We start from the raw sequence: 26,169 nt of genomic DNA, 5'->3' as shown, positions 1-26,169 counted from the left end.
CCTTATAATTATTTGCATGTATATAAAGACAAGCATTCGCAAGTGAAATATTTTATGCATTTCCCTTATTTGTCTTTCATAATCAATTTGGCTGTCTCCTCAAAATAAGTAAGCAAAAATTTGCTACTAATAGGACATAAGGATGAAATTCTTATGTCAATTCTTATATCAATTTAAAAAACAGTGTGGTCACACTACTGCTGTTGTCTCAAGAAAAATTATTTAGCTTTGCTGTAGTTTTCCCATTTGCAAAATGTGGTTTATTGCTTCTCCTTCCTCTGGCTGAGGATTGTAGTTGGATTCATTAGTATTTTTATAAAGTTGTGAGTCCCCCAGGAATAGTGCATGGATACCACAAACTGTGCAAGAACAGCTTAAGTGAGCAGAGAAATTGCTCCATAACCGCACCAGCTGCTGCTAGACCCAATGCAGAGCTGCTGTGCCTGGCGTGTGGGTGAGCCTCAGCAGGAGCACTGGGAAGGGAGGGTGGAAATAAAGGGAGAACACCCAGGTAAATGCAGATAGGAGAGATGGAGTATTGATGAGCAATCACAAAGCTACATGCTAGGTACCTTAAAAACAGAAATAATGCACTCAGCTGTTTGAGGAGGACATGTCAGGGAGACTTGGCTGCTGGTGGACAGCATTGCAAAAGTGTATGTAAAGGTGTAATAGAGGTTAGCTGGAGGACTGGTTCAGGACTGGCACAGCATTTTGGGTGAAGGTTAGTTCATTAAGGGAATTGTAGTATATATGCTATATGTATATATACAATAGTATGTAAGTAATATGTAGCTTTCAAATCTTAAGGGAAGTGTGGGACTGATGACTGAGTTTGCAAGCCAGTTCTGGCAGCTCAAATGTTCCACTGTTTACTTTCAACAGAGATTACCTTATCTGGTTTTTCTTCCCCCACAAGGTTTTAGAAGAGAATGGAGAACAAGTGCCCTGTTACTCTGTCATGGTGAGTTTACAAGAAGTTGGTGGAGCTGAAACTAAGAACTGGACTGTTCCCAGGAAGCTCAATGAGTTTCAGAACCTACACCGCAAACTCAGCGAGGTACGAATCCTGGTTACAGGAGGGAAAAGATACAAACTGCCAAAATTTGTCAGAGTGATAGAAATTTCATGCTACCAGTTTTAATGCTAACCTTTTGGCTTTTAGCCCTTTAGAGCTAGATTTCTATCTACATATTTCTGGTCTGTGACAGATGATTATAAAACTTGTGTCATACAAGAGCCTGCTATAAGAATAGATATATAACCTTATTGAGGTTTTATGTCCGGCTTCTAGGGAAGTATTAGAAATGACAGCTTCTGGGGAGAGAGAAGGTTGGGATTTTTTTTCACAGTGCTTTAACCTTTCAGTCTGATAAGGAGTAGATAATGGGAAAGGGTTTGGATGTGTCAGCCCATAGTGGGAAAGGGAAGGTGTTTTCTTCCCTTGTGAGAAGAGATGCAAAAAGGATTTCCATTCTGAACCACCTGTCTTTTTTTCTGCATACATCTTAACTGAGCTCGCCTTTCTCCTACACAGTGTTTTCCATCATTAAAGAAAGTTCAGTTGCCTTCTCTCAGCAAGCTGCCCTTCAAATCCATAGACCAGAAATTCATGGAGAAATCCAAGAACCAGCTTAATAACTTCCTGCAGGTAAGAAAATAAAGACGAAACCAACAGATATCTAAACAGGAGAATTGAGAAGCTGCTGCCTCTCTTTTGCCTAAAGAAAGAGCCTAGAACAAATAGGTCAAATGCAAGGTTTGACACTGTAAATGTCAAAGTCGTCCAAAATGCCTGAAGTTGAGATGAGTTTGACTGATAGTAACCATTCTCTAGTGGTAAGTTAATTTAAACTTCAATTAATTAAGGAATCATAAATAATGAATCCTTTAATTGCCACTTTCAGCTAAAACTCTTCACAACAAATTCCTTACAAATGAGAAATTGTTATAAAACAAGAAAGGTGTAAGAGTAAAAGCTTTATTCTTACTAGTTCCAGTACTTTAGAAATAGTTTCTTAAAGTATCTTTGTGAGATAGGGATTTTTTCCTCACACTACCTCTGAGCTGTGATTTCATCAGTTTTATTGGATGCCTCAATACATCTTATTCCTTAACAAGAAATATTTAATTGATGTGTTGCTGTGTTGTGATGTGTCATTATTTTTGTTTCCTAGAAGTTACTCTCTGATGAAAGACTCTGCCAGAGTGAAGCACTTTACGCCTTCTTGAGCCCCTCCCCAGAGCACCTCAAAGTTATTGATGTGCAAGGCAAGAAGTCATCCTTTTCACTCTCCTCATTTCTAGAACGACTTCCTGGTGATTTATTTTCTCATCAGGAGGTAAGTGGTAGAAAAGTAATCTTCCCAAATTTAATTTCTTATCCTAAGTAAGCAGGGAGAGTCATTAGTATTTGAATGGCAGGCAATATTTCCAAAGGTCATTTGTAATTTACAGTAAGTGAACAAAGAGTCAGAAGTAAGAGCTGCCTATGAATTTAAAAGATGTTTATTAATAAAATAGGTTTCCTGCCTTTTGGTATGTGCATATAGCCAAATGTGTAAGCTACTGCAAATAAACAAATTGCAGTTCATGTGGGATTGTTTATTTTTTTACAGCAGAATTTTCCACTTTTTGAGTTCTGGACATACATATTTCAGGTTTTGCCAGGTAAAAATAATTCTCCCTTGGGAATATTATCTTGGCAAGAACAGCTGTGTTTCCTTAATTTCAGGACAACTTCTGAAGCAGACCTAGATTTGACAAAAAACTGTTGGCAAATAGTACAGGCTTACTGAGGGCATTTGCAAATGCAGGCAGGAGTCTATGTAGGCAAACCAGTTGGAGAATTTGTTATTAAGCCATGAAAACCCATTGTTTATCAAAATGCAATGAATAATAGATTAGTGACTAAAATAGCTCATTGACTAAATTGACTGTAATTGCATGGCACTCTGTTCTGTGTTATTGAGGTTCAGATAATGCAATATTCAAGGAGATGTTTCTATTCCCCCTTTAGTTATGTTATACAAAATTCATTTGAAACAGTTAATTTCTTACATGCTGTAGTTGTCTGGAGTGGATGGGTCTTATGCAGGATATTTTGAGATTGGGGAGCATGTACAATCCTAGGCTTTTAATAGAGAGAAAGGTGGTCTTGCATCTCAGAAAAAAGAAAATCCTATAAATGTACCTTAGAAAAGTATGTTGTGTTTGCATCTAGGTGCTGAATGTGTGTGCCTCATTTAAGAGTAATAAATATAAAGAAGGTTTGAGGAATTAGTTTTACTTTGATAGAAGTACTGGAGTTCTAAAATCCAAAGTGCTTTCACTAAAATGACTGATATGTAGTAGTAGCATAAAAGCATTGAAGTGTGAAGCTATTTGTATTTTGCTATTTAATTGAAAAACATCCTCAAGACAAAGCCAAACTGCATAGTTATTGTATTATGGGAGTGTGTAAGAGGAAATAGTTGGTAAATACAAGAGAAGGAAAGAGAATTTTTAATACTAGTGTGTGAGAGGAGAAAGAACAAATAAACAAAGCAGATATTATGCAACTGTTACTGCTTCACATTCTCTTCCCTCTCTTTCTCCCTTCTTTCCTTAAGCTTACATATAACAGAATACAGGATGGTGGGAACTCTTAGACCCTATGAATGAGTATGTCAAACAATTGTCCTAAAGTGAAAGTAATAAATAAAATGGAGGGAGACAGATTGTGAGGCAGTCTGGGATTAGCTCTGCTGTTTCCTGGACTCCTATGTCTTTCAGTAAGAGCTTTGGATCAGCTCAGTCTTGCCCCATTGATAGCATCTTGGATACTTCAAAGCAGTTAAACTGGGGTTAAATAATTTGGTACAAGGTCATAAATGAAGTTAGTTGTGTTAAACCACACGTAAAGCTGGTATAATTGTGTTCTTTTTGTAACTGAGACTTCCTGGTTTAGTTTGTATTTTGAACTTTGTAGTATAGAATGCTCTCATTCAGTTCTCTCTTTGCCCTTAATCTCATCTCACATTTTTCAAATATATGTAAGAGCAATAATACTACTTCTTGAGTGTTGTGTTCAGGATTAGATACTGCAGCAATTTCTTTATATATATAACTCCTTGGATAGGGTTAGCTTTAGAACGTATTTTTTAGGTCTCTAGACCAAAATCAAATCAGAGCAAAAATGTAGTTGATATCATCTAGAAAGAAAGGCTTTTAGGTTTACAAATTTACTGGATAGAAAATGCACTATAGTGTAAGAACTTACAGTTGCATTGTTGCATTTTCTAAATGACAGGAGATTCACTGAATAGCAGAAAAATAAACTAATATTAGATGATTGAATGATGAGGACAAAAGGAAGGGATGATTGATATCTTTGAAAGCCAGGCTGAAGAAGAAAATTTGCACATCATTCTGACCACTCCTGAACCAGAGACTGGGGCATTGCACCAGCCTCAGTGGAGGTCAGGTCTGCCTCTCTTTAGCTTTGCTCAAAGCACAGGTTGGCAGGGGAAGATCCAGGAAGGCAAAGGGATGTATTGGCTGCCATGAGTAATGATAGGAGTTGTAGTCCTGATCCTGAAGCAATCTTTATAACAGTGAGAAACAACCTGCTCTCTGCCCTTCACTCTGAAATACATGGTACTGCCAGAATTGAGGTGGTTCAACCCGGTCATCTTCTGGGAGTCTATCTGAATAGCTCTTCTCCCTTTGGTGCCCGGAGCTTGGGTATCCTCAGGCTCAGGTCACTAAGTATCACAGTTTGTGTTTCTGCCTGGGACTAGTTTTCACATGTGGTGCTTGTTTCTCTAGTGGCCAGTTCCCTTTCCACTGCTGGGTTTGGTTCCCAGCGTGCTTCAAGGACAACTGGTTAGTGCCTGATCCCACTGAGTGGGAAGGCACTGACTGTTCTCCTGGGGAGCCAGCTACCTGCTTCTCCCTGTGCAATAACCAGATTTTCCCCTTTTCTCCCAGCTGTCTAGTTCCCCATCCTGAATATTTTTTTATGGGTATTGTGTCAGAGGAGGCTTTGCAGTCACAAACACTGTTGAGTGCCATCTCCTGGTTACAGCTCTCACCTGTTTCCTAGTAGTACACGACTCCCACATCACCTGCTTTCTTTCATCCAGCTGGTGTTGATAGGGCAATATAGGCAGTAGATTCTGAAAATCTGGGCAGCATTGAGCTGCTTACTGGGGCAAGGCTGCAAGCAGAAGATACAGCAGTGATGATAATTCCAGCAGTGCAGTATCCTCATTGCTTTAGTCCAATGGGAAGTTTTCAAGACCCCTAGCGAGATTCCTGTTTGCCAGATCCTGCCAGCAATAGTTTTTGGCTCTCACTCTGTTTTTTGAGAGGACTGGCTGTGGTCCTTCCCCAGATGATGGCGGTAACTAAATCCATTCTGGAAGAAGACTGGGGAACTGCAACACACACCCGTGTTGTGCTTCTCTTCCTAGGAAGAAACGGAAGAGGACAGTGACCTGTCGGACTACGGAGAGGAGGTGGATGGGAAGAAGGACTCTCTTGCTGAACCGTGTTTCATGCTGATTGGAGAGATTTTTGAACTGCGAGGAAGTAAGATAAAAACCTGCTCAGTTGCTAATGAAATCTCTTGGCTCTGTAGGACACTTTATAATTCAGATTTTTTTGCTGTTGCAATAAGTGCAATCTATATTGCACTTAATCTTAATTCTTGCAATCTATATGGCCAGGTTGTGATCAAGCTATTCTTCAGTAGTTCCTAACTTTGGAGTGAAATTACAATATAAAATGGCAATAAAATGTAACTGGTAGGGGAGAGCATTTGCACTTAGTATTTTTAAATTTTTCATGAAAAGATTAGGAAAAAAGGACAATAGTATGCTTTTTGTAAAGAGGCTGTTCATTAGATTGTAGGAAATGTTGAAGAAGGAAAGATAGCTTTATTATAGAACATGTCTCTGACAAAGAAATATGATTTTAATATGCATTTTAAGTGAATTATAGATGCATTTTACTTCTGCAATGTCTATGATGAAAATTATGCTAGAATTGTGGTATATTTAAATACTGGATTTTTCCCCCCTTTTATGTAACTGAATGATGATAATAAAGAAAACTATTTTTGTTTCTATTTGAATATGTAGCCACACATGATGCTCTATAAAATTATTTACTGGGTAACTATTGCAAAATGTGTCACCTTCCAAAAATGGCAGATGTATCTTCCAAATATAGACTTTATTGTGATGGTGGACAGTATGAAAGAAAGATTTACCAGTAATTACTAGGAAGCACTCACTTTTGTTTCCTTTATTTGTAATGGAAAGCTGGCTGCTTGGTTTGAGTGAAAATGTTTTCAGAATTTTTATGGTGCTGCTGTGTGTTCTTTATACTGTAGGTATGAAAGGCGTGGGAAGTTTGAGGATATTTTGGTTTTTTGTAGTAGTAAAAGGGGTTTGAGTAGTTGTATTGCTCAATAAACTTGAAATATTCTTACATATAAAAATTTACAGTATAACCTAGAATGCATTTTGTATGCATACTTATATAATCTGCAGGACCTATAACCCATACAGCAAACAGTACAAGGAACATAATCAAGAAAAATGAAACCTCTGTACAATTAATAGAATCTTAGAAAGGGTTATAACAATGTGTTTACTGTAGGGGTGGGTTGTTTAGGTTGGTTTGGTGGGAGGTAGGGGGAAGGTTTTGCACATAATCATGGTTTATGGAATATTATTAACTTCTTGGTCATTATTTTTTAAATTTTTTCATTGTTCTAGTGTTCAAGTGGGTCAGAAAAACATTAATTGCACTAGTACAAGTCACTTTTGGAAGAACCATCAACAAGTAAGTAGCTGCTGCTTTAACTGAGCTTTCATCATCATTCTATTAAAAAAAGGCTGACAGAAGAATGGTTAAAAATAATCTGGACATCATGTTGGATATGATAATCTGCATTTGTTTTCCACACTTTACAGCTATATTATGTTTATTAGAGAAAACACAGATACATGAATTATCTTTATGCTGCCAGGTGAGGCCTGCCTGAGGCTGTGAGCATACCTGTCTGTAATTACCTTCATATGGAAAGCTGTATCCCTGGTCAGAAACAAATTTTAGAAGTATTCTATCAGCACAGCAGGCTGTTCTTTGTCCAATCAGTGACTAAATTTGCACTTGCCAGCATGGCTTTTAAAGCCTCTTATGTACATTACGCAGCAGTAAATTGGACTGGTCTCAGACAGTATCCACTCACTGAGTTTTAAATTGATTGGTTCATTTGTTCATACCCTGCTGATAACTGGAAAATGCCTGAAGGAGGACAGAGAGGCAGAGAATTTGTGAGCATAGCTTGCATGCAAAGTTCCTGTGTAGCTTTTTACATGTAAGTTGACTTTATTGATTTTAAGGGATTTGGCTGTATGGCAGCAGTAGTGACTGAAGCCTGCTCTCTACCTTAAACTCCTGGTGCTGAAGGCTACAGTAAGTGGTTCAGCCACAAGAAGATGCTGCTATCTCTGTTTCTAATCCCTTCAGTAATGTGGTTTGCTATCTGCGAAGGAACTTGCTGTACTTCTATCAAAACTGGCTATTTTTATCCTAGCAGGCACATCTCCGCAGGCAACTAGTTTGGAGTTTGCTACTATTAGTGACCTGATTTTCCTGACTTTTCCTGGTGGAGCATTTGGTAGTGCCCATCCTTGAAATGTAGTTTTGATGTATATTTCAATGTGTTACTTGTAATCTGAAATGTATGTTTGTGGATTACATTGAAAAGCAGCCTTCTTCAGATCTAAGTGAGGTATCTGGAGTGACCTAGATCCTAGAGCACCCAGAGCTGAATATGACCTGCTGTTATGCCAATGAAATCAACTCAGGTGTACTGGCAAAGTTACATGAAAAAGAACATCTCTTCCACTACTTTGAGGAGTAAAAAGAATAAATATGGGTAAAACATGAAAGACTAGCTCTGATGGGCTCCCTTCTACGCTTCTTTACAGGCAAATCCGTGACACTGTACACTGGATGTTCAGTGAACCAATGCTTGTTTACTACATTGGTGTGTTTCGAGATGCTTTTTGGCCAAATGGGAAGTTAGCTCCACCAACGAGAGCCAAGAGCGATGAACAAAAGCAGGAGACAAAACAGAGAGCACAGCAAAAACTACTTGAAAACATTCCAGGTGAGATCACTTTGATTCTGCTTAATCACAGATTTAATAACTAATAAGGAAACTGGTTAATCACACTATTTTCCTGTAGAGTTCTAAATTATTATTATTTGCATAAATAAGGATAATTTTGGTCTTAGTCTTTGCCTCTCCTGCCTGTCTGGTAAAAGGCATGGATTCAGATATTATTGGTGGATGCAAAATCAAAATTGCTGTATTTTTGTGCATAATGTTCATGAAGGAATCTCAGTCGATTCTCTCTGTGCTGGTTCTCTGTGAGCAAATATGTGGCTCTCCTACTTGGAATTACTTGCCAAATAGGAGACCCCAATTACTTTTTCCTTTTATATTTTGGAGAGAGAGGGATCTACCCATGCTGTCCGTGTTATGTGTTGTCTATTTCTGATAAGAGGTCTCAGGGCACTGAAAATTAAGAGTGACCTGCTGCCTGGGCAGAAGAAGATCCTAGATGGAGTGGTTTTTTCAGGACTTTGCTTTGCCTACCCTTATTTCCCACACCTGGGCAGCTGCCTTTTCAGCCAGCATGTTTTTGGGCAACATTCTGAGATGCTCCATCCTGTCCCACTCACAGGACAGGAAATCCAGTTACATATTTCTGACTCCTCAGAGATCATGTAAACCCAAAGGCATCTAACTGAAAAGAAACAAAATCATTACCATTAACACTTGGAAAAGCACTTCAACATAGCTTGGATGCTTTTTCTCTGCTCCATCTGAAGAGAATGAGCTATTTTGTGGCTTTACTTACATATCTCATATACCCCCATGCATTAGGTAGTTTAATCAAGTTTTACTGCAAAAAAGGAGTAGGTATGCATACAAAATATTTGTCTTTTGATGTGTAAACAACCCTTCCATTTACTACGTGTGTTATATACTCATCTACTTGGCTACTAAATAGCCTTCCATAGTTGGTTTGTGGTATTTGATTTTCTGTTTGTTTCTCAACTTGGAGCCGTATGTCAAGACATAGCTGAATGCACCTTAGATTAATGATGGAGCACTGAATCACTCTTTATTCTCTAATTTAATCCAAAGTGTAAATAACTGACTTAGAATTCTCTTTAACTGCCTTCTTGTGGGAAGTATTCTCTGTGAAGATTGAAAGGCAATTAAACTGCTAAATTTGTTTCAGTTGTAGAACTTGGGTCTTTGTGGCTGAAGGTGTATTTAAGTGAAAGGTTTAACGATGTGTGAGATGAGACTTGACTCAGTGAACTACTGAAAAGACATTTGATGTATCATGTTAGAATGCTTAAAATATCCTGAGATGCACACACTATTATCTATTGAGTAACTGGAGAATAAGGTACCTTTTCAAGCTGTGTTTTTAAAAGGTTGGTGAGGAGGGACGCTGTGTATCTTGTAGCCAAGGGCCAATGAAGTGCAGTGGCTTTGCTTCCCCTTCTTTATGGGTCTTTATGGTTGAACTAGATGATCTTGAAGGTCTCTTCCAACCTTTGTGATTGTGATTTTGGGTAGCAGAATGATGATTATGGCTGGAGGCTTTGCCTAGCATGAGTGAAACAACATAAACTGAAGTAATGTTTGTTGCAGATACTCTGCAGAATCTTGTTGGACAACAAAATGCCCGTCATGGTGTAGTGAAAGTGTTCAATGCATTGCAAGAGAGAAAGGCTAATAAGCACCTACTTTATGTGAGTAACCAGAAAAGTAGCCTTTAAACTTCATAATCCTGTAAGTTACTGAGCTCTACTCACTCAGTAATAATGCTTGGGGGGGGGGTGTGTGTTTTCGCAGAGATTTATTTATTATTAAAATAAGTCAGTTGCTCTAGGTTTGATCACTTGATTAAGTTTGAATAACAAAAGACTGTTCAACAGCAGCATGTTTTTGTCTAAATGAGATCTTCTACCACATCCAATGTGCCTGACTTCATAAGGTACAAACTAATTTCTTCATACAGCTTAGAAAAATAAACATATACCTTGGAGAATCCCAGTGAAGGAGAATTCCAGGACTGGTTCATAGTTAGGATATGACAGCCTTCCAGAAGTTCCACTCCCTCAACTGTTGGGAATGGTTGGAATTATGCAGCCGGATCTAAGTATAACACCTTCACAGTCAGTCTCTTCTGGCACATTCCAGACAGCAGCCTGTCACACAATGCTGCCCCAGCACCAGAGAGGAAGTGCATGCCCTGGTGCTTGCTTATGATGCTATGGAGTCTTTGACAGAACAGCACCAGTTTATACTGGGTGGGAAATCCCCACCTGAATGGAGCTGCCCTCAACCCTTGCCTCCTTTCAACCTTAAGACATTTCCCATGTTATCTGTAGGACATGTGCTAACTTCTGGATGAAAGAAAAGTAGTTGCACAAAAGATAAATGTAATCAAACATATGTGCTTCTGTTATGTGTGGATATTTAAAAATGACAGAAAGGAAGAAGAAATTTGGTTGGCACCTGCATAATTTTAACTCTTTTCTGTTTTTCAGGTTTTGCTGGAACTGCTGCTAACTGAACTGTGTCCTGAGCTGAGAGCTCATTTAGAGCAGCTTAATGCCACTTAGGTTTGAATCTGCACAATTGGACCACTAGAGAAATGTCTATGTTCAAGAATAGACATGAAACTTATTTTCCTCTTTTCCATAGAGGGCTGAGGACTATGATTATTTTTAGCATTTTTCTTTCCTCTTGAGTTTTTTGTGAAGTACAGACTCGAAAAGATCTGATGCTGTTGTAGGGTAGACAAAAAATGCTGTATAGCTGCCAATTTTTATTTAAATTGTTCTATTTGACTACTCCTCTGTTTCAAATATAGATTGAAAAATAAATGTTCATATATGCTGAAAGAAACCAGAAGATATTTTAAACATTTATGGAAAGAAATTTTGCTTTTAGTGGTAAACTAATGAATGTTGTACAGTTCTAATCTCCTCACTGAGGATCTAAGCATTCCTTTTTTTTTTCTTGTGTATTGAAAAAGCCTTGTCGTGCAATACTACATGTAAAGCTATTGTGAAAATTTTATCAATTTTGGTTTTACCAAAGATTTCCTGTAGTTTGAAGCATTTGTAAGCAATAAATATCACAACTGGATTGCAGCAGTTGATAATGAGGCTGTACTGACAACGGATCAATGGGTTTGACAGCACTAGTTTCATAAGAAGTATCTACATTGCTTTGAAATCTGTGTCAAAATTATGTATTGTAAACTGGTACGTCCTAACAGAATGCCTGTGTTAAATGTTAGTTCAGAGATTAGTGCTTATGAATTGCTTCTATGAATGATCAAGTAGACATTTAATTAAACCATTCTGATAACTTCCCTGATATTATTCAGGGCTGTTTTATTCAAATGCCCCAATTTCAAATAACCTTCAAATCTTCCTCTTTATTTTATACAAGGAAAGAAAACTGTCTTCAGTGGTTTTTTTTTTAAATTTATGTAAAAATATGTAAATATGATGTTAATGCACATCTAAATAATTAAACATCATCAGAAATCCCTAGCTGACACTCATTACTCTCTTCTCAATTCGGTACAGTTGTGCTCTTAGAAAAACTACTTGCAGTTATGACTGGCAGTATTGTAAGGTACATAAAATCTGTATGATCTATTTAAATCAACATTTTTTGTAACATCTAGCCTTCTGTTCCAACAGTTTCAGAAGAGTTTTCAAGTTGTGGCACAGTACTAAGAAGCAAGGCAAATTCTGCACTTAGAAAGCTTCACAGGCATTTAGAAATGTGCAAGTTTACCATAGCAATCCATACCTTTTCCCAGTGGTTAATCAAAGTATCTTTTGATAAAAGATCCAGCTTGACATTGCTCAGACATAAATACTCCTAGCCAAAAGATTTCCAACTATTTCTACTGCAGAGACAGTGTGAATGCAATATGAAGGATTGAGGAAAACAGGCCTTGTCCTGAGGACATATATTCAGTATTTCCATACTAACATTGGAGGCTTTTTTTTCCACAGTTCTGTAAGTCGTATTTATTAGTTTGAGAAGCTGGTATGGTTTGAATTGTAAAGCTTGGTGTTCTACTGGACAGTTTTCAACTTTGAATCTCTGCAATCCAAAAGTAATATGTATAAAGATTTTTAAGTAAATCTAGATGCTTTAGAAAGTATGTGGAAGGAGGTATAAGCACCACTAACAAGTTAAGCTTTAAAAATGGCTGTGGGCTGTATGTGAAAATGAGACAAGTTTGGGTTCAAGCTTTTCAGAGTATTAAAATTTAAATATTAAAGATGCAAAAAGGAAACAAGCATCTTTATTTGGTTTTGTTTTGGTTCATGTGCTATGTAGAAATATGACATGAAGAAAATACATCTGTCCCAGTGAAATGTCCTTAATAATCGTAAAGTCTTCAATACGATTTTTAAAATATCTTGTCTTGGCTTCATCTGAGTTAAGAGTGTGAGCTTTTTACTTTCTCTTTATTTTAGATAAAATGAATCAGTGAATTGCTTTACATAATAATTTATAGAAAGTTGAAAAGCAAGCAGTGATGAACAATCTATAATTGCTGGAGATCAATGATGGTTTACTGTAGGAAATATATTTATATACCAGTCACAGTTAAAAGAAACACTAAATTCTCCCAAGATTAGCTGCCAGTTCAAGGTGAGAAGCAACAGCAGGATCCAGATAGCATGCCTTTAAAAACAAAGAATATGAGAGTTCTGGTTTATAGCTACAATAAAATGGTATGTTATCAACATGACATTAATAAGTCTTTAAGTGTCAAAAAAATGAGACTGTCAACTTGCTAAAGTATTGAAGAGTTAACGTATTGGGATTTGAATCCTTCTTCTGATGCCACATAATAAAAAAATAGTATTTAAAATTAGCATACTGGACTATAGTGTTAGTCTTGACTTTTTTTTTTTTTTAATTCTGTGTGTTGACATGGCATATGCAGCACCACAGTCAGAAAAATAAATCTGCTTACAGACTGGATGAGTTTCACTCACATCCATCATCTATTTCAGCACCCTTAGGGATGCCCATATTCTCTCATTTCTTACAAAACCGACTTGGTCTAAGAATGGTAGGCCAAAACCAGAGCAGTCAATTGAAACAGACATGATTTTAAGTATGTGTAATTGTACAGTTAACATGAGAATTTTGCAGGTACAAAACTGCCGGAGTTTCCTTGATTATTTTATGTTCCTTCTCTTTTGGTATTGATTTAGAGACACATGACATCAGTCATAGGAACCATCTCTTTATGACACACTAGTGACATTCCTAGATCAGTCTCAGGTGTACAGCAAGTGAATAATGAGTGAAAGCTGAAGTCTTCTTTCAGTTGTGGCAGTCTTACTACACTTTAGAAGACAATGGGAAGGGCTACACCCCTACAAAGCCATGCAGCAATTTAATCCTGATGGACCTCTTCAATGCCTTAACTAGAAATGGTCATAATACCTCAGCTTATGTTCCTTTCCTGATTGCCTCCTCATCCTATCCTCTATAACATTTTTCATGGTGGGAGAACAAAGTATTTAAAATGTCTGTATTTAGATCACCTGCTCTGCTAAGCCTTCTCTATCAGTGACTTCCCTGGGTAAAGAGCCACAAAATTCGCTTGATAGTTTATAATTTCTGTAACTCTCCATTCATTTAGATTGCACCAAGATGTACACCACAGTATTGTACTTGCAGAAACAAATGGTCACTACATGCACAGAAACCATAGAGTCTCTGAAGCACAGATGCCAACCTGCTACATTCCCTTCAGCTGGTAAAATTACCTTGCCTTGATGCCTTTAGGCATCACTGAAATTACTCAACAGATTAATCTTCTAGAGACCGTTATTAGTATTTTTCCTCAAGCTTATTTTTCATCAGTCTTACTCCAAATTTAGAACTTTGGAAAAAATGTAACTGATTTTTTTTCCCCCATATATATTGAACAAAAAAAGCAGTAGATCCTCAGCTGTCATGGAAAATGTAAATATAAAAATAAGCATGAGAACCAGTTATGGCAAATTTTAAAACGGCTGTAACTGTTAGAGACTAAAGTATAGGGAAAAGTTACGATTTTTCAGTTGTGAGAGAATGAGAGAAAGCAAATCAATTTAGGATAAAATTATTCAAATTGTTTAGCTAATTTATCTTGCAAGTTTCCAAGCTCTTTGCTGTGGTGATTGCCATAGATTTTTTGCTGTTGTTGGTTATATTGCTTGCTTGAGCAAGTGGGCAGATAGCATCCTTTCAAGGCTATTTTTAGTAGTTTTCAGTACATTTCTATCAGTCTACACATTCTTGCAAATATTTTTTTAACACAGTGTTGGAGTCCTTAATAAAATAGCAAGTTTAGACTAAACTCAGACCAAGGTATCACTCCATTTCACGAGATATAAACCAGTCTGTAAGACTTTCTCAACTTACTTTAGAATAGTACTTCTCAGCAGCATGCTGGTCTTTCTCTGTGCCTCGGCCAAGCTGGAGGCATCTAGCCAAGTAGAAAGCAGCCATAGCAGCCCCCTTGGCTATATATGTTGGATGACAATCAGTTATCTCGGCTAGCATGTTGATGTCATCATTTTCTGTAGCCCTGTTGTGGAATTTAGAGCATTACATTAGATAATGCTAGTTCATGCAATTATTAAGGTTGACCATGACTTTGACAATGCCTCCTTTCTGTTTATATTATTATCCAAAATAAGCTGGAATTTACATGTATTCCGTGTCTTCTGTTTTGTATTTCAGTTAGTCTTATTTGAATTTTGTGATATTAAACAGCAAACAAGTACCCAATTTTTGAAGTCACTTTCACTACAGTTATATTAGTTATAAAAGGCAACATATTTTACGCTAATTGTTCCCATTACATTATTTTATGGAAAATATATGTGGAAGAAAGGCAAAGCTCTTATTTCATGTATTTCATGTAGCTCTTATTTCATCTTATTTCATTACATGAGCAACCTCATGTACTGGAAAATGTCCCTGCCCACAGCAGAGAGGCTGGAGCTAGACGATCTTTAAAGAGCTAGCCTAAACCATGCTGTGATTCTGTGATTCTAAAATTTCCAGTTTTTACAAGGATATTGGCAAATTGTAGTAATCTGAAAATCTTGGACATATTGAGAGCCCCTGGTTAGAAAACTTTAGGAAAACCACTTATCGCTATCTTGGCTCAATTGATTCCTTTCTTCTGCATGCTTGCTGTCATCTTAGTTCAGCACGTTTTTACTAAGAACTATTTTAAGAGTCAGAGGGACAAAGTGAATTTTGTTTTAACTATCAAGCTAAAATTATCTAGTATAATCACTATAATATTAGAAAATTATATACCTAAGTGGGAATTTATTTTTTTCTGTTGTCTTAAAACAGATACCCCACAAATCCCGTATCCTTTCCAGGTACCAAACAGTACCTATACGCTTCTTTACACATCATTTTAGCTGTGTAGAAGTCACAGACTTGACAGAAGGAGGAGAAGTGCAATTAATTTCAGTTTATAGATACTTGCTTTAAATCAGTGTTTCTGTAAGATTGTTCTCAATGACCCTCTGCATGCCAGTGCATGCTAGCAGGCACGTGTTGAGAATGATGTTCTTCCACCTAATTTGGTCCCATTAACAAATACAGAAACACAACTGTTCTTATTAGGAAGAACAGTCAAATAAAACAAGAGTAATATATTACCCATTTTTATTCGTTATACATAACATTTTGCCCTTTTTATTCGTTATACATAACATTTTGCCCTTCCTTTCCAAAAGATAATCTACAGAATGCTGATTCAAACAATGATATTCAGTCAAGTCAGGCAAAAATTCTACTTCAGCACAGCTGACTTCAAGAACATACCACAGCAATTGGTAAGTACAACTGTGTGGGATAACTGAATTATTTGAAGTGAAGTAGCAGTAGGTAATGTAGACTCCAAATATTAGGCAAGATTATACTGTACACAGTCACATAATGTTTTATGCTTGTATATAATGTAACAAATGTAGTTGCTATGATCATAGAAGGACAAATTTTAGCAGAAGAGGTATAGGTGCTTGATATTACTGGCTGAACTGCTGAGATTTTTGCCTCAAGGCAGTCTTCAAGTCTAATTAAGTGGAACTGTTTCAAGTATGGTTTCAGTGTTTTATTTCAGAAATGGTCAGCTCCAACAGTACTGTGGGATTTCATTGCTATTTTCTGCAATCACAATTGCAGCTGGTAAGGTGCATTCTTTATTTGTCTGGACAATCCACCATGCAGCACTGACTGGAAGGGCTTCACTCCCAGTGAGACAGGCTAGACCAGACTGAACAGTTATGGCTCTATTGACAGTGCAAAAGAAAAGCAGCAGTTCAGAGAGAAACGGTCCTTCTCAGCATGGAGTAGAGCAAACAGCATCTACAGCTGAACTACTGAATTACCAGAGCTTCTGCTATGCAGTGGCATATAGTGCAGCTTCTGTATGATGGTAATTTGTGACATGTTTACTGCTGTGCAGCAGCAGCTATGTAGACATACCCCAAAAAGCACAAATGTTACCGTGTGCCACTTGTGCAAGCAGTCAATCTATCTGCACCTTATTTCCAGCAAATCAATAATCTGATTGACAGATGGAACTTTTATCAATGCACTGGTAAACTCTGGAGGTTTGTCACAGAAATGTGCTGTTTATCAGCCATAGAATATTGTGGCAACACTGCTCTGGTCCTACTTGACTAGTTCAAGATACAGAAGTGGACCTGAAGTGGCTGCACTTGTGCCATGTTCCAACCAACTGGGGAATAAGCCAGGCCAACCAGAGCAGCAACAAATGTTCCTTAGCTGCTTCCCAGGCGAGGACCAGAAGACAACCACCTCAAGTGTATGAGTACAGTGCACACAGCCTGGGGACCAAACAGGAGGAGCTGGAGCTCTGCACCCAGTCAAAGTCACACAGCCATAGGAATAACTGAAGCAAGGTGGAACAACTCATTTGACAGGAGGATTGTGATGGATGGATAGGCTGTTCTATAAAGACAGAAAAAGAGGAGGAGTTATTCACTGAATTAAGGAGAATACTGAATGTGGAGAAGTTAACTGTGGCAATTCTGGCAGCCTTATTGAATACCTCTAGGTCAGGATCAGAGGGATCATCTCAAGAGGGATCTTACACTAAGCATCTGTTACTGACCTCTGAACCAAGACAGACCAACGAGATAATGCTTGGGTCACTGAAGTAAGCTTTGGGTTACAGAATCTGGATCTTACGGATGACTTGAACTACCCAGGCATTAGGTGCAAGAAGAATACAGCAACTCCCAGGACATCCATGAAGTTCCTGGAATGGAGCAATGGAGTACAGCTCCCTCAACCAAATGTCAGATGTGCCAATCAGGAATGAGGCACTGCTTGACTTGCTAGTCACAAATCAAGAAAATCTGCTTTGTAGCACCTCAGTGAGTGATAGCCTTGGGTGCAGTGATCACAATATTGAGGATCTGGGATCCTGTTGAGCACTCTGAGGGTTAGTACTAAAACTAAAACTAAAACTATTTCAGAATAGTAAACTTCAGCTCATAACACAGTTGGGAGAGTCTCCATAGGAAGCTTCTATGGAGAATAAAGGAGCTAGTGAGTGCTGGGAATTTTTCAAGAATGCTATCCTGGAAGCATAATGAACTGTTTATTCATCCCCTTTAAAGGTAAGGAAAGTAGGTAGCAAGAGACCCCCTTGACTTAACTCTAAGTTTCTGAGCCTGTTCAAAACCAAGGGAGAAGCATACCAAAGATGGAAAAGCAGGTAAAGGGAAGTGGTGGATTCACTGACCTTGTACACTTTTAAGATTCAGCTGGACAGGATGCTGGGCCATTGTGTCCAGACTGCGCTTTTGCCAAGAAAGGTTGGCCCAGATGATTACTAAGATGCCTTCTAAGCTGAGGGGGGGGGTCTTTGACACTATGACTTAAGGGTTTAAAGGGAATGGTGAAGGCAGGAACCTAGAGGAGACAGTGGACAAGAAAGGCAAGATTGCATGTGGGCATCTGCTTTGGTTTCTAGTTCAAGGCTGTTTTGCTTTATTGGATCAGAAGGAAAAGTTCAATCATACTGAGGAATTGAGAACCTTGTAGTATTAATTTTGTCATTGGCTAGTCTGTTAAAGACGTTTTGTAATTCATTATCTTAAACATTTCTTGAGTTCAATAGACAGGACCATCATCTTAATAATTTAAATCTTTTTTATGTGATCTTGCATGAAGAATGTTAATGAAAAACAGAACAAAAATTACCTTTTGGCTAGTGCAGCAGCTTTTGAGTAAAATTTTCTAGTGTAGTAATATTCCACAAGATGGCCTTGAGCATAGATGTTTCCAAGTTCTGTTGCTTTTCTCAAACACTCCAAAGCAGCTTTACTGTTTCGACGTATACCTTGTCCATAGAGATACATAATGCCAAGTGCTCCCTTTGATTCCAGATTTCCATTGTCACATGCTTCTGAATGCCAGAAAAAGGCCTAAACAAGAGGCACAAAGCTGGAATATGTATTTACTTAGCTGTTTTTCTTGTATACTCTTCCCATAAAAGCTTTTACACCAATCATCCTGTAAGAAGTGCTTATACATAAAAGAAAGAAGAATCCTTGTAAGGCTTTTAAACCTGCTTCATTTACAGTCAGACCTGTCAATCAGTGTTACCTGCTGGAATTATGAAGGTAACCAAAGCTGACAAAACTTAAATCCATTCTATCATTCTTTCTGATACTCTCACTAAAAAAACAAAAACAAAAACAAAACAAAACAAAACAAAACAAAAAAAAAACCAAAAAAAAAAACAAAAAAAAAAAAAAAAAAAAAAAACAAAACAAAACAAAACAAAAAAACCAACTTAGCCAGCAGTGTCAAGTGAGTCAAAATGAGAAATTCTGGCTATCTGTTCACACGGGCTTAAATGGATGATAATGTCTAACTACTCAAAATATAACTTTCAGAGTCAAATATACCACTGTATTATTTCTCTGAAATTAAAAATTATTCATGATTACTTTTTATTTCAAAAGGTAGCGCTTTACCTTCTTCAGATCTTTCAGAATTGGCATAGAATAAAGCATTCCTAAAGTACTCTGGGCCTTTATACTTGCTGTTGGATTTCCATTGTCTGCAGCAGTAAGCCACAACCTAAGAAAATGGGGACAACAAAGTTTAAGAAACACACAATCTTGTATTTTTCAGGACAATCACAGACTGCCCTTACCTTTCAGCCTCTTCAGTTGAATGTTTAACACCACATCCTTCATAATATGCCCTGCCAAGATTGTATGCAGCTGCAAACTTCAAGTGACTTGCTTCTGGGGAATCAGAGTTGAGTATTTTATTCATGTATTCCACTCCCCTTGCCTAAAATTGAGCCATATAAGTTACTAAGTTCAGACTGTGAAGAGGATGAAATACATAACTTGAGAATGCACTAACTTCTGCCAGAAAATTCATTTTCTCACCTTTGAAGAAAGGCTGAGGCATACTGGCAGGACAGCTTGGGAAACAGTGTCATACCAAAGCAGAACTTATCTTTGGTTACTAGACAGGCCCTTGATTTCTGAGCCCAGCATATTTTTTGTGTGAAACATTTCCTCATAAGTGTTCATTTGATAATATATTACTCTTCTTGACTGACAAAAATTTTCCCAAAAATATTATTGTGCTTATGTAAATGAATGTTAGATCCTACGCTTGTAACATTTTCAATTTCAGAATTCTGAGAACTTTTTAATATTGCATATTGTATCTGGAATCATAAAACAACCTTAACAAGAAGGCAAAGTGATACACAGTACACTTTGAAGTCCCTGCAATTAAAATACCTTAGACTCATAAAGGACAAAATCTGATAATGTTAAATAAGCAGATGGAGAACATTGCATATGAGCAACTGGGCCTCAGAAGTACTTTGGAAACAAGATTTACACTGTTAGGATTTAGCATGGACACCCTGTTTAAATACACTGGAAACAGTCCTTTATAAAAGGTTTTGCTTTTATTTAGCTTTCATATTGCAATACACAAGAAAGAAAGAAACTTTGTTAAAATGTTTATTTGCAAGTAAACAAATGTGGTAATTATACAGCTATACAGAAAAAAGAAACCACCTCTAAACCCCAATCAGAATGTTTTAAGTTCTGCTGACAATGCTGTAAGGACCAGACAGGAGTCCCATTTGTTAATATACACTTTGATTAATTTTTTTTGGCCTTCTGTCTTACAATCGACCCTTTTATTCCTAATGCTTGTGTTCTTTCCTAATGCCATTTTTTAAGATCATCTCCACCAACAAATTAACTCTCCTTATTGCAGCAAAACATTCCTTTGTCTTCCTTTTTTGTATTATAATTCTTCAGTTTGAATTCTTCAAATGCTTACAAATATAATTTTTCATATGTCTAAGAATACTGTCAACCATTGGCAGAATCATCTCTGGCATCTGTTCTAAAAGAATAGAAAGTACTTTAAAAAAACCTTTGTGCCAGAGATCTTATGCTTTGAAATGTAATTGTTTGATTTCCATTTTGACTCACTTTATTTTCATGTACATAATATGCTTATTAAAAAGTAAAAAATTTAAAGCAATTTTTTAACATAGCTTCCACATAAAAGTCCAACCAAGCCCTTGGTTAAAAGTTAATTTCAAAATAGAAATTACTGTATTTTTTTAATTCCTATTTTATTATAATAATTTTTGAGAACCTCCTCAACCCAGAGCCTTCGTTCTTTAATGATGCTCTGAAAACATCTGCACTTTATGAAACTCACTCTAAATGGAAAGGCTGTTAATTTTAAACTAAATAATCATGCTTACAAAGAAGCTCCTAGTAATTATCAGCTAATATTAGAAGAAAAATAAAAAGCGTGCAGCTAAATTACTCACAGGGTCTTTTTTAGTGCCAAGTCCATCATAATACATTACACCAAGCTGATACATTGCTTGAAAATCTGTATCCTTGATTTTTTCAAATTGCTTTAACGCTTCTTTGTACAACCCCTGGGAAAGAGAAAACAAACAATAACTCTCTGATATATACACCCTTACAATTTTTCAACCTGGTGTATTTCTCTGGTGAATGAAGAACAAAAAATAGCAACCACAGAACTGGCAGAAAATAGACAGAGTAAGTTAACAACCAAGAAAGTTGGGTAACCAAAAGCCCTTCTGACAAACTTTCTCCCCTCCCAAAAATGGCCATAAATATTTTTAATTTGAGGACATAAACTTTAGTTCAGAGTCCCTACCCCATCTATCGGACATCCTTTAACACAGGTCAGCTGTTCTTACACCGCGAGGGTTTAACAGTCTGCTTTTACATCTCTGCTAAGGGTTGGTTCCACAAAGACTAATAAACCAGATGTCTGCTACACATTTCTTATGGAGGTATCACCTGCAACAACAGAGGTTCTTTCACTCCTAAGAATGAATCTCAGAGAGTACTTGGTTCTGCATTAAGTCTGAGAAGAAACCACATTTAAAAATACAGTTAAACAATTGTAATACAACAGTTAACTGAGCTTGGTGTCCTAACTGAAATATTTTTACACATAAACACTAAGTAAAAACAATAGTGAAATTAAAATATTCTTCTCTATATTTTTACTTCAAATATTCTGTGTGTTTGGATAAAAAAAAAAAGTTCAGACTGCAAAAGCTTGGAACTGAGTAACAGTTCAACAGTCAGTCAAATGTCCTCACAACAACCCTATTAATACTGACCAAGCTATTATCTTAAACTACTAATTGTCTTGGGAGCTTACCCATTATGACTATCAGTGGCTTTTTATTTTTAAAGAACTCAGGAAAAAAAAAAACCACGCCAGTTTCTTCTTGCAACTAGCTGTTGTGAATATCAGAAAAAGTACAGGAGGCACATTTAATCTCACCTTTTCTGAGAATTTCCTTTCTCTGCAAAGGAGACATAGGGCTGTGATTAGGAAGTGGGGTTTTTTTCCCCAATATCTAAAAGTACAGTGCTATGAGCATGTGCATTTTTAGGCACTACAGATATACATTAAAAAATCTGAAAATTAAAACCTGCTCAAAGCATAAATTCAGGGATGTACAGCAATATCTATCATGGACATCCAAGCCAGCTTGTCAAGAAACAGACAGGAATCTGTTCATTCAGCTCCATGGAGTTAGTCTCAGGTAATTCATTAAAGAAAACATTAAGGACAGGGCTCAGAAAGCCCGAGTGAGTTAATTCTGTTTATGCTGCAAACAGTGAGACTAATTTACACTGTACCACTGCTGCACTGTACACAGCACTGAATCCATGCATGTCGCATCAGAAAATACCTGACTCAGTGTTTGTACATTCTCTTCTATCTTCCTGAACTAAGTTCTAATTTCCCAGGAAGCTGAGGTTCAAGTTCACCTGCCAGCCAGTCTTACTCTGTTCCCTGAGGATGTACTTTCAAAGACTTGGATGACCAATTTTAGCTGAAGTGAGCAGGGACAGAGATTTTGAAGATAATACATTTCAACAAGCTCCAGTTCCCAGGTGGGGAACAAAGATTAAAAGCTGTGTCTTGGTCACGGCTCACTCTCACTGTACCTGAAAATAAAGTATGTTTTATTTGGGCAGTCAGCTGCCCAAAAACCCAACCTGGCCTGGAAGTTAGCTATAAGGATAGGTTACTGCTTACTTATCTGGGTTTAGGACACCTATGAGGGAACTGGAATACCTCACTAGATGCTTGGGGAAAGTGTAGCTTATTTACAGAGAACACCTGATTATTTTAATAGATGAAAAAAGGCATAAGGCACCTCTTTTAGGTTTTTTAGGGTGTCTCCTTTTCACTGAAAAGGTGTTGAAAATTGTCTGCTTTATATTATTTACTTAAAAGAGGGAAAGCACCTGTTCATAGTATCGTTGCCCATCCAGAAAAGGTGCTGGAGGATCTCCACCCGCCTCTCTTCTCACCAGCGACTCCTTCGATTTTGCCAACAGTGCACCGTGGGAGTGGTCCTCTGCTCAAGAACAGACACACGTTTGGGTTTGTCCCCTGAGAAGTGAAACCTGCATAAATACACTAGAGGTCTGAAGCTGGCCGGGTCCCCTTTTTAATATGTTCTTCAAAAGACTAAGATTAAAGAAAAGGCTCTGTTATAAAACCAAAAAGCTGAGTGAAAACAGCTCGAAGGAAACATTCAGTGAATACAGCCTGACCCTTGTGTGCGTGAAGTTCGCCGTGGAAGAGCTTGAACGCGCGCCTGACCACCGCCAGAGCCGCCGGCCGGAGCCGGCCGGCTGGGAACGGTACCTGGCAGGGCCGGCTCCTGCGGCAGCCGCTCGCAGCGCAGCGCCATCCAGCACCGCCGGCCGAGCTCCCCCGGCAGCCCCGCGCCCGAAGGCGGCTCGGGCCGAGCCTGCCGGGATGCGCAGTCCCGGGCCCGGCCCGCCCGGGGACGGCCACAAGGGAGCGCGGCCGCGGCCCTCGCTGGTGCCGAGCTCCTGTCGCGGCCGGCCCTGGATCGACCCTTGCTGCTGTGCCGGGGCCTGCCGCAGCCCTGCCCGGCCTGTGCCGGCACCCGGCGCCGCTCCATAGCTGGGCCTGGGGTCCCACGGCCTTCGGCGAGGCAGGAGGAAGGCTGGGAATGCAACGACGGCGTTTTCTGTTCGGGCTGTGCTCCACCTCCGGCCGTTGTCCGGTGCGGAGTGTCAATTAGCGACGGCACGGGCTGTGGGCTGGGCACCCACCGGATCTTCCCTGCTACCGCCGGTTCTGTCGGAAATTAACAGCAGAAGCTCAGAATGCTCTGCAGAGCGCTATAGGCAAAAAGGAGCAGAAACTCTGAATGCAATTCAGAGAAAAAGGCACTAGGCCATGACACTTCAGTCTAGCAGGCAGAACTTCTCATTGCTTCCAGTGATCAGAAACTGTTTGTTTTAATGTAGTTTGTTTTGCCCATATTAAAAAACTTAAAAGGATAATTGAGGGAAAATGCTGTTCGTGGTTTCTCCTGAAATGTAATGCGTTGCTTCCACTTCTGTTGATTGCTTCTGGCTGTCTATCTTAGAAAAAGGGACTAATGTGAAAATGTGTGAGAGTGCTTTCAGAATAATCTTTAGATGTGCTCACAGCTTTTTCATTTTTCCAGATGATTATCATCCTTCCATTTTTGGCAGTGTGATCTGTTTCTATAGCGACAGGGACAATCAAAGAGTGATGCCTGCAGATTTGTGAGGTTAAAACCATGTACTCAACATGATGTTTTCCAGCAGTCCCAAGTGACTTTAAGTACCAAGAAACTCCTAAAATTAATCCTGATTCATTTTGTGTAGATGATATAACCAAAGAAATCTACACTAAATATATTTTTTTTAAGCATCAATTAATCACTTGATTTAACAGGCAGAGTGAAGAACAGTCTGTGAAAGCAGCAGTACCCTTCAGCAAAGACAACTAACAATGCGCTGTATGGCTGCTTTTGATGCAGAAGGGTGTGAGATTCACCAGCTGCATGGTTTATCTGACTGCTTACACATTTACTAGAACCATTTTCCCAATTTAATTTTGTTGATACATATGCAAGATGTGTGATCTGAGACAGAAAGCACAGAGGAATTTTTGCTGAGTTATGTTCCAGAACAGCTGTAGCCAGGAAGCCCTGTCCTTAAATGGCACTTGGGGCTGCCCCATACAAAACAGATGAGAATTGTAGCTTCTGTGTTTTTACCAGTACGAATACTGGTTATTCAAAAGCAGAAGTTTTGCAGGCACTAATGAGGTGTGCAAAATGTGACCTGAAGCTCAAGAACTAATTAATAGCAGGAATTTGAAGAGAGTTTTGGCTGGCCGGATGCAGATGTAGGTGGCTAGGCTGGAAAGATGAGATTCCTTGGGTGCAGCTTGAAACCTCTGAATTGCTGAGGTAATGTAGGGAGGGAAGATCTTTAAAACAAAAACACCAAAACACAACCTCTTGGGCAATCCAAAACTATTTAGTCTTAAGCTAATTCTGGATATGTGTGTTTTCTAAAGAGTCTTTAAAATAGCATAAAGGTATTTCATCCCTAACAAAGCATAGTTAGAAGTGTAGGAATTTTATTTGTTTGTAAACTAATGAGCTTGGCTAGCTGTTCAGGGAAAAACCCAATACAACATTTTGTAATTACACAAGCGTACTTCTTTCCATATAAAAGAGAAAACTGTCACTTACTGAAACAATTCTGCTGAATCGATCACAGCCTATCTACCTGGATTTCTGCACCTTTAAAAAATGTAATGTATATGCTCATATTTCACTAAAATAATTTATATTAGCTTTCCCAAAGGAGAAGCAGAAGGTTATTTCATCATGTTTGTGAATTAATTTCAGAACTATGTATGCCCTAAAGGAACACTGTTAGGCTTCTTTTTCCCTATCTCTGTTTATTAAAACCATGCCATTATTATTTTTTTTAAATATGTGACTTTCAATTATTTTTATTGACTGATGGTAGTGATTATGACAACTTCCATAACAAACATGTAGGCATTTGACACAGAATGCTAATGCTAACAGAACAGAATTGTGCACCTTGGACACTCACCCTCTCTAGCATACTTCAAGCTCATGTAAGTGACAATCAAAGCTTTGTCTTTGCAAATGTGTTTTGAGCAAAGATGTAACAGGTGGTTGTGCCCAGATCCACCACGGCCAATTCTAGTCCTGCTTAGGCTGGTGATGAACTTGCTGTAATGTCTGTGCTGAAGGCGAGAGCTGGGTTTCACAGCGTGGCTCGTCTGGCCAGTCTCTCTGGCCTAGTGGCAGAGCTTGGGCAGATCCGAGTCTGCCTTGCTCCAGCCTTCCCAAACCAGCCTTAAGGTCCGCTGGCAGAACCACTGCGGCGGCTGCGCCTGGCAGCAGCACAACCGAGCTAACCCCAGGCCGCGCTCAGGGCTCCGTGGCTCCCGGCTGGCGGCGGCAGCGGGACTTCCAGCGGCGCCCGCTCCCGGCCGGTGCTGCAGCCGGTGCCGGGCTGCCCGGGGCTCCGGAGGGCGCTGCCGCGGCTGGCGAGTGTGTGCGGGACGTGCCGGGC

General features: G+C 38.6%; 2 protein-coding genes across 4 annotated transcripts in view; one reads left to right on the top strand and one right to left on the bottom strand.

Annotated features, from left to right (window-relative positions):
* The window catches only part of SNX25 (sorting nexin 25), an 80,758-nt gene extending 69,103 nt beyond the window's left edge, over window positions 1–11,655 (top strand). Inside the window, exons 12-19 of the mRNA XM_053940048.1 lie at window positions 920–1,060; window positions 1,538–1,651; window positions 2,178–2,342; window positions 5,457–5,574; window positions 6,768–6,834; window positions 7,989–8,170; window positions 9,737–9,837; window positions 10,639–11,655. Coding sequence (XP_053796023.1) covers window positions 920–1,060; window positions 1,538–1,651; window positions 2,178–2,342; window positions 5,457–5,574; window positions 6,768–6,834; window positions 7,989–8,170; window positions 9,737–9,837; window positions 10,639–10,713 — 963 coding nt within the window. The 3' untranslated portion in view covers window positions 10,714–11,655. The remainder of the gene's footprint in view (window positions 1–919; window positions 1,061–1,537; window positions 1,652–2,177; window positions 2,343–5,456; window positions 5,575–6,767; window positions 6,835–7,988; window positions 8,171–9,736; window positions 9,838–10,638) is intronic.
* A 1,022-nt stretch (window positions 11,656–12,677) lies between these two features.
* On the bottom strand, window positions 12,678–26,160 carry LRP2BP (LRP2 binding protein). Of its 3 annotated transcripts, XM_053940053.1 has the most exons (8): window positions 25,681–26,160; window positions 23,002–23,114; window positions 21,021–21,134; window positions 19,353–19,495; window positions 19,171–19,276; window positions 18,392–18,615; window positions 14,552–14,717; window positions 12,678–12,811 (listed from the first exon to the last, which is right to left on the bottom strand). In XM_053940053.1, exons 1-8 carry the CDS (start codon window positions 25,703–25,705, stop codon window positions 12,746–12,748), a joined length of 957 nt encoding a protein of 318 aa, XP_053796028.1. In that variant the 5' UTR covers window positions 25,706–26,160; the 3' UTR covers window positions 12,678–12,745. The 3 variants fall into 3 exon arrangements, with proteins under 3 accessions (XP_053796028.1, XP_053796029.1, XP_053796027.1); XM_053940054.1 differs by lacking the exons at window positions 23,002–23,114; window positions 25,681–26,160 and adding an exon at window positions 21,383–21,509; XM_053940052.1 differs by lacking the exons at window positions 12,678–12,811; window positions 14,552–14,717; window positions 25,681–26,160 and adding an exon at window positions 23,408–23,781 and having other exon boundaries at window positions 18,388–18,615.
* Between the last annotated feature and the right edge of the window lie 9 nt (window positions 26,161–26,169).

The sequence above is a fragment of the Vidua chalybeata genome, chromosome 4 (genome assembly GCF_026979565.1).
Source record: "Vidua chalybeata isolate OUT-0048 chromosome 4, bVidCha1 merged haplotype, whole genome shotgun sequence".
Taxonomy (NCBI): Eukaryota; Metazoa; Chordata; class Aves; order Passeriformes; family Viduidae; genus Vidua; species Vidua chalybeata.
Note: the sequence above shows the minus strand (reverse complement) of the source record. Positions and strands in the feature narration are given on the sequence as shown.

Coding starts and splice junctions, on each gene's coding strand:
- LRP2BP (XM_053940052.1), bottom strand. CDS start 23,690: ATGGAGCGGCGCCGGGTGCCGGCACAGGCCGGGCAGGGCTGCGGCAGG. Junction 19,496..21,020: donor TTGGCACTAAAAAAGACCCT/GTGAGTAATTTA, acceptor GCTCAATTTTAG/GCAAGGGGAGTGGAATACAT. Junction 19,277..19,352: donor TCAACTGAAGAGGCTGAAAG/GTAAGGGCAGTC, acceptor CCATTTTCTTAG/GTTGTGGCTTACTGCTGCAG.